This window comes from Tinamus guttatus, unplaced genomic scaffold (assembly GCF_059628265.1).
Source record: "Tinamus guttatus ecotype Peru unplaced genomic scaffold, ASM5962826v1 Tinamus_guttatus_pri_ptg000264l, whole genome shotgun sequence".
NCBI classification, from domain to species: Eukaryota; Metazoa; Chordata; class Aves; order Tinamiformes; family Tinamidae; genus Tinamus; species Tinamus guttatus.
In genome coordinates this window covers 1,101,917-1,120,300 of record NW_028288798.1, presented here as the reverse complement: position 1 = coordinate 1,120,300, position 18,384 = coordinate 1,101,917, and the positions used below count along the sequence as shown (strand labels likewise).

Below are 18,384 nucleotides of genomic sequence, written 5' to 3'. Positions count from 1 at the left end.
TGTTTCATGTTTCAAATGAAATGTTAAGAAACAGTCAACTGTACCTCTCTATGAAACTGTATACTCTGCAAGTGTCAACAATCTTCTCCAGAATATGGAAGAGCCAGACTGACTAGTAGTGTGCTTCCTGCAGAGGTTTGCTACTGCCCAGGCAGTTTCCTCTGAAAGGGTTGTTGGGGATGGGGAACGCTTTTGTTGTGATGATAAATCAAGTTAAACCTATGCTACACAAAATATTTCACACAGCTCAGTCTATATTTTGGCTCACTAGAACTTGATCACTTGCATATATCTTGCACTTAAAACTCATCTGACAAATGCATTTAAACTAATTCAAAGGTTTGAAATTAATATTGCCTCTTCAAAGGAGAAATGGAAAGCCCGTGTTTTCTTGCATTTCTAAAAAATAATGGTAATAATAATTAAAACTAAAACTAAAGCACATTGTTCCCTCCCTCCAGCTCAAATGAGTAAGCTAGAAAAGGGAAAGAGGCACTTAGTACAGCCATGGACCATACTTAAAGGAACCAGCACAGGTGCAAGAGATTGAAAACCCTGTGTAGTGTGTAATTAAAAAAAAAACAGCATGGAAGGAATTTTAAAATCAACATATAATCATTGACACTTCTAAACAGAAAAAGACTTAAAGATTTTAGTACACAGACATCCTCCTATCATTCATTTTCTTAGACTTGTAAAAAAAAATTGGTTTCTTTAGTTTCCACCACAACCTTTTCAAGCATTCTTTTTTTTCAGTTTTAACTTTGTAAACAGAAATAGAAGCAAGATGTCGTTCCTGGCAGACAGCGTTCAGATGATGACAACAGGCTGTAAGAAAGCCAAGAAAATGGTTCTTCCAGGAAAACTTAAACAGTTGCCTTAATCCCAGATGAACGAGTCTGTCCGTGTCTAATCAATCACTGTCTGATTCTTCTTTATACTTGGCTCTAATAGCTTGTCCGTTCTGAAGTGGCATCTCTTCATAGTCACTCCTGTGAAAGAGAGCTTTTTTGAAAGATCTGAACACAGTGATCAGTTAGGCTAAAATAATCAGGAAAGCTCTAAGAAAACCTAAATAATTTGCTGGCCCAGGGTAAGAACACTGTGTTCGTTTTGCTTCCTTGCTAGGGATACCAACAACCCAGTGACTGCTCTCCAGAGGAAGATTCGAGGGAAAAGTTATTTCAGGAGCTCCAAGCCACAACTGACAAGTAGCAGGGGCTTCTTTACATTAGAAGCAAGCTGGTACTACCACTACTCCAACTAAGCAAAGGCAACTTATCTCAGACAATCAATAGAGCTACTCTATGCACAAACTTAACCAGGTCACTTGAGTATTATCCCTGTTCTCAGTGTTTCAGTCCCTTCAGTATCCTCAGGTAACAGGTGAAGCCACCAAAATAAGTTTGTTCAGTCTTTAGCACAGAGAGACCTGATCTGGATGGAGTTTTAAGTTCTTTTATTACAAATTCATACACAAATCCAGTAGCTTTTGCTAGATTTGACTATTCCTGTTTCAGTACGTGACAGGCACTTAAGAAGAGCCATCACCCTTCTCTGCGGCAACGACTGTTTTATCCATGATCTGCTCTTTTGCTGACTCCCACCTGACTCCTGCAGTACTTGCTGATTTAAAAGCAAGTCCTCCCCTTTCACAACTGCTGCTGCCTTCGCTCTGTGTCCTGCCAGTATCCTGGTATTTACCTACCTGTTTGTATCAGTGCTATGCCAACCCTTTTTGGAAACCACAAAAGAAAAAAAAACAGCGTGCATTCTCATTTCATTTCTGTTTCAGAACAAGGCTATGCTTTTGTTTTTTAGGCTTTACTTTTACTAACAGTCTATAAAGCCCTCAGTTTTTTAATGAATATGGAGAAAAACATCACAAAACCAACATGCTAGAAGTAACTCTACACAGGTATTTTGTAGTCTTACCCATAAATTACATCATCATCTGAATCATTCAACATAGAAAAAGCAGGATTGTCTTTCAATTGTGATTCTGGAAAAAAAGAAATAAGGATTAATTTAGCCCATTATATTTATAAATCTAATATTTCTAGGACAAAGCCAAAATAACAGACTCAACAGCTTCCAAGAGGTTTGTGACTATGATCCAACATCCAAGCTACAATTCTCTCCTTTAAACTCCTCACTCTTTGTCCACAACACAATGGGGCTCTTAAGGGCGAAGGAGATAACCTAACTCTTTGTATTTTCAGGCAGATATGTTTCAGGCTATATAAGAAAATTTCCTCCTGTATGCATTTTTTTTTAATACCTGTATTATTTCTACCTGCACTTCAGAATATGAAGTCAAGGTATCCTTATTTGATAAGTGCAGACTTCATGATTCCTGTAATTATTTCTAAACTACAAAAATAATAGATCAAAGTTGTATGCAGGTTACTGATGAGCCAATTACTTCTCATCTGAAGAAAGGACTTGTAACTCAATGACAAGATGAAAGAAACCACATATTGTCCACTGGAAGCTTATAACAATTCCCTTTGCCTTGCTATAAGGCCTTTACTCCTGGAATAATCTGTTGCATAATTGTACACAAGTAAATATGATTCAGTAATTTGCCACAAATATCTTTTTTACTAGCTGCTTTTTATTTCTAATCTACTATGTACTAATATGTCTTTCAATCCCACTACATTTTTTATTTGTTCGTTTTTAATTTATCCTCATCCAGTCATTTGTCTCACCTTTCCTAATGGAAAAATAACATCACTCTGTAATAGTTTCATCCAAGTCAATTTTAGAAAGCTTCAAGTAACCAGTTCAACAATTTAGTGCCTTTCTCCTGCAAACTCTCCAATATATTTTGGTTATAGTCTTTGGTTTTCATGGTTAAAGTAGAAGACAGACTCAGTATGAACACTTATTTTAGAGAATCTTTATCTATAAAAGAATAGCACCATATAAACAGCACAGGTAAGATTTTACTTAAACCCAAATGCCACAATTTCATCCCTTTATCTTCCTCTCCCCATAGAGCTTCCCAAAATTCCCCACGGATGACTATGTGCTCCCTTTCGCTCTCTCTTCATATCGGAGAGCATCTCCATTCCTATTTTTCCATCTCTGTATTATCTATCTCAGAGCCAAGTCTGTCAATCAATACCAATAAATTAACCTTATTGTTAGAATATTGTTGGTACATTTGTAGAGTGAATGTGTAGAGTGTACGAATAATGTGTATTGTTACTCGTTAAGGGTTGTCTGAAAGCCATTTCAAAAGCTGCAGTATTATATACAATCATCACACGGACTGCAAGCTTGGTCGGAGGAGAGCGTAAGAATTCTAGTATAGCTGAGTAGTTGTATACGTGCTATGTGTTATCTCAAATATCCAACCCTAAAGTGCTCAGCAGCAGGGCACCTTGTCCTTTACGTTAATACAACGCATACTGAAAGAGTAAGATGACAACCAAACTCTGAGGATGTTGCACACTGTCTGCTAGCATGTCAGATCTTATCATGTGAGTGAGCTTAAACTTACCATATAGCGCATTCTTTGAGGGGGAATACACAAAGGCTAATGTGTAGAGATAAAAGTTCAATAAACCATAAAATGATAAGAATTCTGCTGGTAGTAAGTGTCAAGGATATTGCTCAATATAGCTCCACATATATTAACTTTGAAAACAAGACATAAAACATAGATAAGCTGTTTCTATGGAAAGATGTTAGTTAAAGCCTGAGAACATGAATAGCTAAACAATATTGTATTTTCTAAATGGAACAGTAATTAATGAGGCCAAGCCATTCTGAGGTAAAGCTCACACTGAAGACAAAGCTTTAATTTTACTGTAAGTATTATCTGCTGAGATAAGGTCTACTCTTGGTAGAGTGCATGCAAAATTAAACATTTTTGTCTCAATTGCTGAAAGAAAGCTGAGCTAGTAAGAAGTTGTCTTTTTATTTGATTAAAATTTTTTTTGATTGGCATAGCAGTTGAAAAGGAAGAGGAAAGGACTATCTAGGGATAGAATTCTAACGATGGGGTCTTGCCTTCATTCTGGGAAAGTCCTAAGAGTTTTACATACATATCTAAACTTACCACTTTCAGTAATTTCTGAACTAATAGCTTCAAGTATTTGGTATTCATGTCAGTCGATAGGTATATTACAAACTGAAGTCAGGCAGTAATCAAATAAAGAAAGTTTTTTCACTGTAACTTGTTAAAGTGATTTGAATGTAGGCACATGTAGGCCATCATTCCTTTAAACGATTATCAATTGCAGTTATGATGTCAGCACCATTAGGCTGAAACTGTCTCAGCTGATAATCCTTAAGAATAGCCAGTACAAAATGACAATGTGAAATTCAATCAGAAGGAACTGGACTTCAAAAGTCCACGTAGAAAGCAAAGGTCTCAGTCCCTAGAAGCACCATCTTTAATGACAGTCTTAAAAAAAAAAAAAAAAAAAAAAAAAAAAAAGCTAACAAGTTAACACTGCTCACTGAGCAGTATCACAACACAAGGATATAATTCTGATAATGAGTCGACAGTTCAGCAACAAAGTTGTCCTGTAGAACTTGGGCTCCGAAGCGTAGATAGAGTATGACAATGCTGTGGAAAACAATTAAAGAGACAGTATGCCCGTATGCTTTAAATTGCAACACTGAAATAGAAGTTTAATAGAGTAATATATGGTGAAGCAATCATGTTAACATGGCATATATTAAATTTTAACGTACATTTGTTTTCATAGTTCTAAATTATGACTTTTTTATTATTAAGAATCAGTAATCAACTGATTAAAGGGAAAGAAACACAGTTTACTTCTCTCAGATTTCAACCACAGCAGATAATCCAAGAGACAACAGCAATTTGAAATAACGGCTTGGAGAAGGCGAGACAAACAGTAACTATAATCCAGAAATCTTATTGTAAGATTCTGCTAGGAAGTTTAGAAGGCTCCAAAGAAAGTGAATAGTACATGGCAGAGCACTCCACTGCTTAGCAAACACTCCTAATATTGGTCATGGATTTAATATAAAACTAGAAGTAAAAGCCTCAGAACTGATTTAAAAATTAAGAAACGTTCTCCATAATTCTCACACTAAGAAACCATTCCTGACTTGCACTGACAGTTTTATTTTAAACAAAATGTATTCAAAGCCCTGACAAGTTATAAAAACTATTAAAAACTATATTCTCAGAAACATACTTTGAGTCCTCTTACCTAATGACAAGCACCACAAAGGTTAACGCAGTCAGGAATTTTAACCTGAGATCTGAAAATCATAAAAAAAAAAAAAGAGAGAAAAAAAAGATGAGAAAGGTTGTTTTTGAGAGTTTGCATGTATATCTCTAAGAAAGAAAACCCTGTTTGGAGTAGAATCAAAGGAAATACTCCTTACCAACATAAGGCATGTTACGAAGTTCTGAACATGCCCTCACTATCAGGAACAAAAGGTAGAGAATGTATGTGGTTGCCACCACAAGGAAGAAGATTTTCATTCCCTATGAAAAGAATATTTTTTTTTATTACTTAACAAGATTTGACCTATTCCTTCTTTCTTCATAGTAGCCTAGCAATAGAAATCATTATTTCCCAAGCACAATATGAAATTTTCTTCAGGGAAACTAGGCCCATGAAAGGAACTAAAAAATAAGGATAGTTTTGGTTTTAGAGGAACAGGGAATGTGAAGAAAGGATGTTTAATAGCAAAGGTCACTTTGGTCACTGACTTCACAATGAGCTGAATCTCAGCATTTATCTAAAACATAGCTCCTGAGACAATACATGAATTGTATGAATCAGATCTTCAACAAGAAAAGCAGAAATTTACAAGACAGGATCTTGGCAAGAATAAAGATGCACAAAATCAACCTATCAAGAGGCCTAAAAAAATGCCTTTTAATCCCAAAAGTCATGAATCCACAACTATAGTTAAGCTGTCGAGTGTCCAGATGCCCAAGGTTATTGGAAGACCATTTATCGTTCTCACTGGAACAGAGCTCAGTAAGTCACACTTACTGTGCACCATGTAAAACAAACAGGAACATTTCAAGCATCTTCATCACAATAAGAGCACCCGGCCAGCACTAGTACACTCTGGAATGAGCTTTGTATTTTAACAGAAGAACAAAACATTCTTCCTTGTATTATCTAACTACATACAGCTTAATACAGGAAATCATTTCTGACCTACCTGGAAATTACCTGTGTCAACCCTGTATTGGTATGTAGGATCATGTACTTCATTAACACTAGAAAAGATTTAAAATGAAAAAGTTGTACTGACAGCATTATAAAAGACAAGGTCAAAAAAAATGGTACTGGTCAGGAAACCCAGTAAGAAAGAAGAGGTTTCATATTATTATATGAAGTTTATAACTAAAGGTTTTGGCTGTGTAAACTGGTGCAATGCCATTAATTCCAACAGAGCCATGACAATGCACTGTTGACATGACATCCTCCTCCTCAAATCTCACTTTTCAAAGAACACAGAGGATTTGGGTTGTCAGCAGCATTTGACTCCCTACTTACTTTTTAGAAATCATATAATCTTATAAATTCCTACTAGCCTTTAGGATTCAGTGTTTAACGTTGATCCTTGGCGATAAGCATTATCCTTAAGCAAAAACTGCAGTATAAGCCCTTTCCTCATACCAATTCTGCTGGTGGGACATTAGCACCAGAATTTCCTGCAACTGCACTGGCTTTCAACGATGAACAGTGGCATGGAGAAGGTTAGGAGATTTGTTCCTTTGAAGAAATAAAATAAAAGGCAAACAGTTGAGACTAGCATTGTTTCAAAATGTACAAATGTACCAAAATTAAAGCAGTTTTCTGGATCGAAAATATTGCCTCCTTTATGTTAACACATCAGACTGCAAGAGGATAGAAAAAAAGTAAAATAGAACTATTGTTCTATTGAGGAGAAATAACATAGTTTGGCTAACCAGTATCAATACAAACACACAGAGTGAATGGCTGAGAAAGCTTCTCAAACTGTGTAATAATTAACGGCAGAGAAACTGCTGCTTGGAGCACTAAAAGCTAATTGGGACGTAGAGCTGGAGGGTGTATTATAGGGAGCCAGAACGTACTGATAAAAGTGTTGTTTTCTATCTCTCACTCTGATTTATAGCATTAGGTATTACTAAATCATCCATGGAGAATTCTGTTTTCAGGTCAGTCACAATTTGCAAAATGGAAAGAGCACTCGAGCACTCTAACTTATCCATTAACGTGAGCACCCTAACTTATCCATTCCTAAATTGCAACCAACACATGAAGAGACGCATACTACTAATTACAAAAAAAAATGCTCTAATTCTTGGACACTTTCAGCTTATTACGTTTGTAATATATTTTAAATTACTTACGTTTGCCATATTCCTAATGTAACAGAAGCCAGCCACAATAGACCAACAATTAAGAATTTGGGCAGATAGAAAGTCAAGCACTTCCTTTCTCCCTGTTAAGACAACAGAAAAGCAGTTAAGGAATGAACCTGCATTTGACATCTGGTTTGTTCTTGACACACTGAAATACTACTTCCTTTGTTTCTTTTTTCAATTGACTAGAGACTTGCCCTCTATATTTTCAACATGGTTACAGAATACATGAGACTGTCCTCATTTGTGTTAAATTTAAGAGACAGTAGATTTCAGGCATTCTATCAGAAGGTCTCGCCTATTTCATTGATACTGTAGCTATAGGACCATGTTCCAGAATTCCTATTTTTCTTACGCAATATTTGCTTTTTAAACCATTTAAAAATAACTACTACATACAGCAACAAAATTATTTAAACAAGAATAAAGCATAAGGGCACCTTTATTCCACATTATGTCTTGCAGTAGCTGAGAGTGATCTGTCCCACCTATCTCATTCAGGCATAGTAGTGCCAAGACAATCTATTCCACTATGGATCATTTTAATTCCAAAACCTCATACGTCCTATTGTGTTTTAAGGATAGAGTAAGTGTCACCTTTTCTTTTTAACTGTGTCACTTTTTGAGAAAAATGAAAAACAAGTACCATCTTCCCAGCAAATACTAGTTAGCTACTATTAGACCCCTACCTGCACTCTTATTCCATGGTATACACAAAGCCAGAAGAGCAGCAACGCACACAGGAACAGTGACTGGAATAGATCATCTAGCATTCCAGGAAACCAGCTGTTGACCAAAAAAGAAAGGGGGAAAAATGGATCTGTAACGAAACAAGAGAAATAGTTTTAATGGGAGGGAAAAAAGCAATTTTTTTCATTATAAAGTAAAGCAAAATCTACCTTCAGAAAAATAACCAGGTACATTACACTAGTAAGTGAAACTGAAGTTTGCTGTATTTTTAAGCAATTTATGGAGGAAATGAGGCCTCCCAGCAGCAATCTTCTGTGTTACAGAAATTCTCTAAAATGGTTGCCAAGGTTTCTAGAAGAGCATATGTTTTATCAGATCTTCTGCTAAATTCCTCTTCTTGGCTACGACCTAAAAAAGTTACCATAGTATGACTCAAAACCAAACATTATTTTAATACTGCTAAACAGTGCTAGACTTTGATGTGGTTTACAAAGCAGACTAAAAGCAGTTTCCATTTTTAACTAAAACATTAGCATCTGAAAAATGAAGTAGTAATGTTTATAAGGTAAACGCAGCAACTGCATCTACATGTCACTGTACAAAAGTTCCAGTATGGCTGCAGCCACTTACTACACTCAAGAATTTCAAAAAAACAGAGTTGACATTTTGATCACTACTGAGAATGAAATCCACCTAATATTGTGTCTTTGAATTTGCATGTTGGATTTTTTTTTTTAGTTGAGTTTTCTGAAGTTTTATGAACAACTGCTTATAAGTTGAAGGCCAAGTTACCATAAAAATGAAAAAAAACAAATAAAGATCATAAAATACTATAAAGGACCTTCCATAAAAATGCTAGGATACAAGTACCATTGTAAAGTAGCAGGAGGGGAAGAAGGATAGACATCCATTTCTGTTCAATACCCCAGTCTCTCATGGAAAATTTTCGCAGAGAATGTGCAAACAGACACTATAAAACAAAGAAAGAAACAAAAACTAATTTATAAAGGAAGGAAAACAGTCTTAATGGTTTTAATCAGAATAAAGAAATACGACAGTATATTGCAAACACCAAGAGGATTTTGGTACTAAGGACACTGTAAAACAGGAGCCATGTATTTAAACTCCTATTTCTGCTCCCATTTTGCTGGCTTGCACCATGTAAATTACTTATTCTCTCAGAAAACTTCAGAAGGGAACCAGTTACTACTACACATATCAGCACTGTGTGAAAAAAAAATGCTGCCTAATTGCTGCTCACTCACCATCAGCTACTCCTGCCCAAACTGACCCACAAAAAAACACCCAGAGTCCATAATGCAATCACAGTTTCTTGATATGAGTGAGATCACATTTGTGAGAAAAATACCATGCAATTGCAAAGTGCTCTAACTGCTTTATTCTGAAATTCTCTATTTTCCATAATGATTGTTTTTCCAAAATACTTTTTCTATGGGCAAAACAAAGCCAGAAATGATAGATGGTCTTAATCACAGAGTAATTTAGGTTGGAAGGGACTATTGGAGGTTATCTGGTCACCACCACCAACAACCCAAAACTGTGCTAAACTTGAAGCTCGATCAACTTCAGTGATCAACTGAGTTTTGATCACCCTCAAAGATGGAGAGCCCCAAAACACTCAGGAAAACCTGTTCCTATGCCTGAGTACCTGCACTGGAATTCTTTTTCTAACCTCTAAGCAGAATTTGCTTAATTAGAGCAAAATTCTTTGTGTTCAATTCAGAGTTCAAAAAAAGAAGCCTTTCTAATTTGTCATGTTTTCCTAATGCCCTTCAATACACTTGCAAAAGCAAAAGCAGTTAAGTTACTAAACACAACATTAAATAGAAATATCATCAGCTGCCTAGACAGAGGGAAATAAAATCTTACCGTGACCATGAATGTAAGAACTACAAAGACAAATCGGAACCAGATTTCCACTTGTGAAAAGTTTGGATTGTACGTTTTCCACTGCAAGAAAATGGGGGGAGAAAAAGCCCATTAATAATGTTAACTCTTTATGTCATACACATTCTGCTAAAACATTTCTTGAACGTTACTGAAAGGTTTCCTTGGTTTTCAAAGTTTAGAGGTATAATCAAATTCCACCATGTCACAGGGAAGAGATGAAGACAAATTCATAATAATTTTCCCCCAAGTTAAAGTTTTTTTTTCCTGAAATATATGGGACTACCCAATTAAGAGACAACTAAAGCAGCATAATATGCTTGCTTCTTTTTTTACCTTGCAATTTCACCCTGAAATACTTAATGTTCTCCCTTGTGTTAAAGCTCTTAACAGAACAAAGAGAATGTTTTTCATTGGTTTTCATCTCATGTTAATTCAAAGTCTGAACTTCAATATTTAACTAAATCCCGTGTGTTCCTTTTTACTTAAAAGGTCAGATGCATAAATTGATTATGAAGCAGTTAATGTGGTGCAGTCATACTTCCTGTAATGAACATGTTCTCTTAGGGCTTGTTTTCTTGTTTCAGAAGTGTTTCAGAAAATAAAAGGAAAGGAAAAACAAACAGACTAATGAGAATATTTTCTTTCATAGGTCAAAGAAATGATTTCTTTCACAAGTGATGAAAAAAAGAAAAAAAAAAGGCTCCTTTACTCCCCTAATTAGTATGAGGGTGGAAATACTAATTTTAATATGTCAGTTTGCATAAACTCTGCTCTGCGGATGGTTTAACATATATACTGCATGTTTCTCTCCTGAAACCACTTCTGAAATGTACAGATCTTGGTACAACATACACTTCTACAAGAAGCTTTACTCCACTATGTAATTAGTCTGTTGACCTCTATCTGCTGTGTTTAAGCTGTAAAGTTAAAAAGAAAAAATACATAGAGCACCCCCTTATACACTAGCCAATTTGTGATTTCAGCCGGAATCACTATAAACCATTGTAAGAATGAACTAAATTGATCATTTCACTTGCTGTGGGCAAACAGGGTTTTGGATTTGGGATGTTTTGTTTTTACATGCAAATCTACAAAGAAATATGATAAAGAGAGTCACTAAATGCTCCAACATTTCATCCTGCTTAAAATCTGGGACTAAGCAATACATTTGACAGCTTTTTTTTACATAGATTTTTATTCATAATGTGTTTTATACACAAGAGAATCGTAAATATCAAGACACCCAGCGTTCACTCAGCATATTAAATACCACTTTTTCTTTAGAGTAACATTCTTGCTACTTGCTTTCTACCTGCTCCAATACAGAATTCTACTTACAAATGCAACATAGCATAGTAACCTGTATTATAAACTCAATTCCATTTTTTCCTAATGCAAATGTTACTAAACTTCTTCCTACACTCGTCACACACTAGCAAAACAAATATTTTGTAAACACTCTTTAGTGCTGTCAACTGAGTTAGCTATTTCATTAAGTAACGCCTGCTTGTCTTGACTGAATAAGCATTTTTTCTTCTTTATATGCACAGTCTTCCCTCTCGCCTCACCATTTGCTTATCAGTTTGTTGTATCTTTCCAGCTCAAGTTTTTGGAAAACTTGGAGAAATCCTGCTAATTCAGACAGAGTTACCAGAAAGACATAAAAAGGCACTATGCTTTGGAAAGCCAATGCTTCTATAAGCAAATGCAGAAAAGCAGATGTTCTAGCCTAGCTTATCTACTCTTAAATAATTCCCAGCAACTACACTAGAATTACCTGCCCCAGCAAACAGCACTCATTAGCTCTTCTGAAAGAAAAACCTTTCCCCATAGTTTTAGGTAAATTGACCTTATTAACAGCAAATGCTAAAATAGTTCTGACATTATCAGCAAAAGGAAATTTGATTGTGATGCATCTTTTTGTTTCCTCTGCAAAGCAACCTAACTTTTCTTTTTTAGTACTGATAAAGCAGACTTCTACAGCACTAGTTATTAAAATAATTATACTTACTGTGAAAGTAATATTCTGGATAGTATAAGTTAACTTATTTAGATCTTCAAAGTTAACAAATATGTTGTACTGAGTATAATTCAGGTAGCCAAGGTGAGCAACAATGATTTCAGTACATTTCTGTGAACACACACAATAAAAAATAACATGTAGCAACCTTCAATTTATTCCACAATACACACTGGTAGTTTAGATAGAAAAAAAATGTTTTAAAATGGTCAGATACGGATGACACTACTATCTGTCTCACAGCCTTGATAAGTCAGAGCACTTACTCAAGCAAGGCCTGCAGACAGAGTATTCCTTCAAAGATATCAGACAAAGCAGAAGATACTGACAAAGCAGTCAAGTCAGCAGGATAAAGGTCAAACCAATAAATACAACTTTTGACTAAAACTAGCAAAAGAAATTGTCTACAGCTCTGGGAAGGATCTAAATAACTCTGTCAGTCAAACAGTAAATCACCAGACTGTGAGATGGGACAATCTTATACTAATTATGTTTTTAAGCTACCATGAAGGAAGGAAAAAACCCAAGCATGTTAGTCTTTTGCTGCATGCAATTAAATCTAACAGGCCACTGAGTTCCCTAATCGCTGTAATTTTATACATGAAAAGTTCCAAACACTTGATTTATGCTATATGCTTACCAGCAAAGAAACTTAAGCTATTCCCTTCCTAAAAGATTTGGATCAAGTTTAACATTTTCAGTTAAAATTATACTAGATATCCAAAACCTCTCAGATGGAAAGAAACTGGCTTTTTCAGAATCCACCTTCTAGAGGATTTCAGACAGACTCTCAGCTAGGTGCTGGATGAGACCCAGTCTCCCACTACAACACTGCTAATCCATCTAACTGACTAATGGCAAACACTGTGTGGCTGGCAGTGAGCTGGGCTAACAAGAAACAAGTTGTAATGCACATGAGTCATGTAAAGCAATAGTAATACTACTATTAATAAAGACATAGGTAAGTAGATAGCTTGCTCAGGATTACTAGCACCGTTTTTACCATAAATGAAACCTTACTCCAGCTTTTCCATGAGACTTCCTTATAAGATACATGCTTCTCATTTTTGATGTCATGTAACAGGCACATCAAGTTTCAAATGACAATTCTGCACCAGAATTTTTCTTAAAAAAGCACGTACTTGTGCACAGTTGAGCAATCTTGTGCGGTTGTGGACTTGATTATTAACAAACGGTGTGCTTCCATCCTTCACCACCCCTAGCACTTTGACTGCCATGGTAACATTCTTCTTGAGCGATACTGCAATTGAAGAGAAAACATTTAGCTACTGCTACATGCACATAGGAAATCACAGAGTTCAAAACACATAAAAGCCAAAAGATTACTGGAAGTTATTCTGTTATACTTTATTAGAGTGGGAAAAAATGAAATCACACTTCTTATTTATACATTCAGGCAGTAAGTCATAAATGCTTGGACTGAACCTTAACAGATTACAATTTCTGACAAAATATTTCTTAGATACTTGCAGTCATTTTATTGCATAATTAATATTACTTATAATATACATATCTAATAGTCCCAAAAATGGAGAAACAGAGACACAGATTTTCCACATACCACTGTTTTCACAGAAATAAACAACTTATTCCACAAGCACATTGCCCCCAATTCTCAAGACTAGTTCTGTCCATGTCTTTTCAGGGGGGCAGGAAATAGAGAGGGAGAGACTATTTCAGAAGAAAAACCTACCAGCAACAGCCATAAACCTACAGATCACATATGTGACAGATGCATGAAACTACAGACATTGTATGCATAACCAAGGTACTACAGCAGTTTTATGAAAAGCTGGGTGAGATTCTCACCATCATGCTGATCCAGCTCAACTATGCAGGTCAGCCACAGCTGCTGATTGTAAGTAGACAGTGGTGGTGAACTTAAATTAAATGGCTTCAGCTGTAAAAACAAAAGCAACAAAAAAAGTTACTACCAGTTATGATGCTGTATCATACATCTGGACACGTAATGATCAAAGGCATGTTACAGCTGTGTGTGTGTGACAGTCTTTTCTGGAATCAATTTAACATGCTGCTATGCTGATAGGATGAATAACACTTTAGTTTTAAATACTTTAATAAGAGAAGCAGTTCAAACAGCTTTCATTTTTGACATGGCACTGAATTCAGAAAAGGCATAAGTACTTAAAGCATATAAAAGTGGCAGTAAAAAAAGAAAAAGTAGAGAGAAGAAAATCCTGAAAATCTACACTAAGAGTTAGATTTCTAGCCCTCCATCTGCTTCACAGTTTAAAACCCCTTCAGTTCTTAAGTACGAAAATGGCAGCTAGTTTTACAGTAGGTTTTCTAAAAATTCCACCTTAATTTCAAAAGTGTTGAGGATATCATTAGCAATAAAACCCACATGCAGGGAAGACTTTTATTACTTTGTATAAACCCCAGATTTTTAAGAAGTCCACCTAAAATACACTGCCAATTCAGTGGCATTAGTCAAGTGACTAATGAACAACAACAATAAAAAAGGTCAGTGCAGTTAAAGAAACTATACTTCCAAAAAACAAAATTCATTCATTTTCACCAAAATTACTTGAGATTTGAAGTTGACAGTGAAGAACTAGGCAGAAACAGACAGAGAACAGAATAACTGAGAATAAAAATGAGAGCTTAATATTAGAGCTTTCAAGAAAATGACCGTAAATGTTCATTTAGAAAGCTGCATCTCACTGCCTCAGTCACTTGATAGCAAACAATGAACAAGACAAAGAAACATTCCTTCCCAGCTGACAGAAAGGAAAACGAGAGGAAGGCGATTACCAGTTGTCACCAAGCACTGTTTTTCCATTTCTGCTCTCAATTTCTCTTTCTAGGTCTTTACAAGAACCTCCATTACTCACTCTCTAAGGAATCCTATCAACACTCAGTGTTACTTTATCAAAAATTACTGTAAAGAAGTGTCACCTAACTCAAAATTCCCTGCCCTCCCTGCTCACAGGTGACCTGTTCACAGGAGACTAGAAATTACTGCAGTGTCATTCCTGAAACACACAGTGGTAGTAAAAAATCTAACTGTCTAAGATAATCTTAAAGCGAGGCAGGGGATGGAGGAGGGAGGAGAGAAGTGTTTAACCATTGTCATAAAATAAATAAAGTCATTAATGTAATCCAACAATATATCTTAATTCTTACCTTCAGGCTGTTATTTAAATCAGTTCTTGCTACAGAAGTTTCAATAACATTAGGGCCTATACAATATAGAAATAGAAAAAAAAAAGAGGAATATTGATGTATATTACTCATAAGAAACAAAATAAATACGGTATTTCAAAAGGTTATACAAAATAGTTAGGAAACATCCCTGGGAGGCACATAAATAACAGCCCACTTTACCAATGTTTAAGCTGAAAGGTCAGTCACTTAGACATGTAAATATCTTAATAACCTTGGCCTGATTGTTTCTCCACACCTAATTTCCTTTAAGCATTTCTGCCATAGTGTTTCTGAGCACGCTTACATAGTTTACATGGGTATTTTTCTCAAGTTAAGATTTGAATACACTGCAGCCATGAAAGTACTCAGCTAGAGAAAAGGTAGCTAAGCACCAGTAACACTGCTGACACAGCAGCTGGAAGCTCTACAAAGGACCGGAAAACACACCTGAAAAAGCAGCCTAACAGAGAGCACTGAACTCCCAAGTTGCCACAACCAAACTGCTCCCATTACCTGATGCACTAAGTAACAACATTCATATTGCCTCGTCTTTACCGCTGAGATGTTAGGGAAGAAACACCCCTTTGTAGCCAACTGCATGACGCTGCTGTCTTTTTTTGTGCATCTAAAGCATACTTGTTTGTATAATCACAACAACAGTACTTTGTGGTAAGTGTTGGATTTTGAATCACATGGGTCTGTTCAAGCAAAATTCCCTACATGTTGGTTTAGGACAGGTCTCAGACTGGGCTCTCCTTTTCTACAGAAGTGTGGGGACTGTAGCGTGTAAAATATATCAATATAAACACACATACATCTCTATACATTAACATAAATAAATATTAATTGCATAAAAGTTCTATAAAGAATTTCTCTTAAAATATATACTCCATTTAATTAATGGAGTTTTCACAGGCAGTTGTAGGAGACATTCACTTCACTCAGACTTTTTATCCAACTGCTCCTCCAGTCATTCTGGATCCAGTCACACATACTTCACGGACATTAATCAACTGCATCTGTCCACCCCTATCCTGGCTCTAGTTCTGTATACAAAAAAAGGCAACCATAGAATCATAATTTATGTTGGAAGAGACCCTAGAGGTTATCTAGACCGACATCCTTCTCAAAACAGCTATTACATCCTGCTGCTCATGCCTGTCAAGTCCCAAACACCTCCAAAGCCACAGATTCCCACAATCTGCTCAAAGATTTAATCATGTTTATAGTAAAAAGTAAAATTAAATTTTAAAATCTAATATATAATTGTAATTTCCCATGTTTCAATTTGCATGAATTGCCTCTTGTCCTATAAAAAGAGTCTAGCTCCACCTTCTCTACATTCTCCAGTAAGGTGGTTTCAGACAGCAATGAAGTCTCCCCTTTGTCTTCTTAGGTCTGCAAGAACATATATTATCTGTGAGAAGAGGTAAAGATACCTGGGTATGCATATGTATGTACACAAAAGAACCAAGATTGAAAAATCAAAGGAAAAGAACAGAGAAGATCTATATCTATACGCTGGGGTGTAGAAGACCATGGAGGAGATAAATAACAAGTTGGGACTCTTTCAGCATGAGTTGAGGTGCTTTTTTCTTTCACATTGAACCAAACACATCCTCCCCAAAAAACCCTTTTGCCCTTTCCAGCAGAAGACAGGTCCGTGTAGCAAAGAAGCTCCCTCTGCCCGTCACAAGAGGCAGTCAGGCCGTCCAGCTGTAAGTCACCCACGCGCGGATGGAGCTGCTTGTGTTGTCGATGAGGATGCTGGAGGGCAGCCCTACATAGGTAGGACATACATGTACATATTTGGGTCATCTAGAGGCTTTCCAATTACAACTAGATTTCCCCACCCAAAGGTTCTCATCCCTTATTTAGTCTGCCAACTTAATGGGAGTTATTAGCCCTCAAAATACATGTTGTTCCAGCCACAAATTTGTTATTAAAAAATACAAAAGCAATTCAACTATTCAAAAAGACCTAAGTGTTCTAAGTTAATATGAAGAAACACTGGAAAGGAGTTTATAAATGAGCAACATAGACTCTTTATAGACAAGAAGTATTTTTAAAGTATTGACAAGAAGTATTTTTAAAGTATTAGAGCTGTCATGACAGCTCTAAATATGCAGCATTGCTTGGGATTCTGCAAGCACTCTTAATTAAAATAGTGACCATCCATACTAGTGACTTGAAATATAAAATTAAAGTATTTGACCCATCACCTTTAAACCGTCATATTAAAATTCATTCCAACTTCACCAACAGCCACCTGCTACAAAGTCAATTCTAAATTACGGATTTTTTCCAGTTCTCAAGGATGTAAAAAACTGTCCAGATTATTATTTGGAAAGCTGTATTTGTTTTAAAAATCAGAGTGACATTTTAACTAGTGGTCACAGTTGATATATTACTATATTCCAGCATTTAAATGATAAAGAATGATCTTTTTTAGAGGCTTCTTTTCTCCCTTTTTCACTAGAAGATATTGAAAAATACTGGAGTAGAATAGGGTCATAATCCCAGTTTTTAAAAGCAGCAACCAAAAAATTCATGAGGTTCTAGGGCAGTTACAATAACTGCTGCTTTTTTAACACAATATATTAAAGCTTCTTAAAGCAACAGACCAAAGGGATGCTGCGGTCACATTATTAAGAAACAGTGACTAAGTAACACTGTTGTTTTCCTTTTAGTCTTGCCAAGTCAACAGAACCATACCTGACTGCAAAGAACCCCACTAAGTCAAGGAACTGAAAAATTATGCTCATGTACAGAAAAAGCTTAGCATCCTGTATATTCCTTGGACTTATCTCAAGATGCCCCAAAATGTCATGGACATATAGATCAAAGGGAAGATATAAAAATTTGAGAGAAACAGCTACCTCAGATTCAACCATTCTCTCTCAGATGAGAAGTAAGGGTTCTGCTAGGCTTCTCAAACTGCAGCTGGAGATGCTGAGTATGAGGAACGGTGTGTACAAGCAGCACAGCTGACACCTTTGCACTTACTTAGTGGGTTTGGTGAGTTTTACTCACTGTGCACCCATACATGAGTGAGCACTGTTTCGGGAGCACCTCTCCCTTTATTCAAAAGAAGCAGGAAGCTGTCAACGAAACCCACAAAGAACACCACAGTTTAAGTGTTCGGTGGTTCTCCTCCCAAAGTAAACATATTTCTTTTAAAAATAATTAAGCTGTAACAATGCACTGG

The 18,384-nt window shown here is 36.0% G+C and overlaps 1 protein-coding gene across 2 annotated transcripts in view; it reads right to left on the bottom strand.

The window, feature by feature from the left end:
• Window positions 1–713: 713 nt before the first annotated feature.
• TMEM181 (transmembrane protein 181) overlaps window positions 714–18,384 on the bottom strand; it is a 34,168-nt gene continuing 16,497 nt past the window's right edge. For both annotated transcript variants that reach the window (XM_088527213.1, XM_088527214.1), the window contains exons 3-17: window positions 15,156–15,211; window positions 13,818–13,908; window positions 13,130–13,248; window positions 11,979–12,098; window positions 9,947–10,027; window positions 8,927–9,026; window positions 8,056–8,186; window positions 7,355–7,446; window positions 6,175–6,232; window positions 5,380–5,482; window positions 5,202–5,253; window positions 4,503–4,585; window positions 3,512–3,601; window positions 1,936–2,002; window positions 714–992 (exon numbers count right to left, since the gene is read on the bottom strand). In XM_088527213.1, the coding sequence (XP_088383339.1) occupies window positions 914–992; window positions 1,936–2,002; window positions 3,512–3,601; window positions 4,503–4,585; window positions 5,202–5,253; window positions 5,380–5,482; window positions 6,175–6,232; window positions 7,355–7,446; window positions 8,056–8,186; window positions 8,927–9,026; window positions 9,947–10,027; window positions 11,979–12,098; window positions 13,130–13,248; window positions 13,818–13,908; window positions 15,156–15,211 (1,322 nt within the window). In that variant the 3' untranslated portion in view covers window positions 714–913. The remainder of the gene's footprint in view (window positions 993–1,935; window positions 2,003–3,511; window positions 3,602–4,502; window positions 4,586–5,201; window positions 5,254–5,379; window positions 5,483–6,174; window positions 6,233–7,354; window positions 7,447–8,055; window positions 8,187–8,926; window positions 9,027–9,946; window positions 10,028–11,978; window positions 12,099–13,129; window positions 13,249–13,817; window positions 13,909–15,155; window positions 15,212–18,384) is intronic.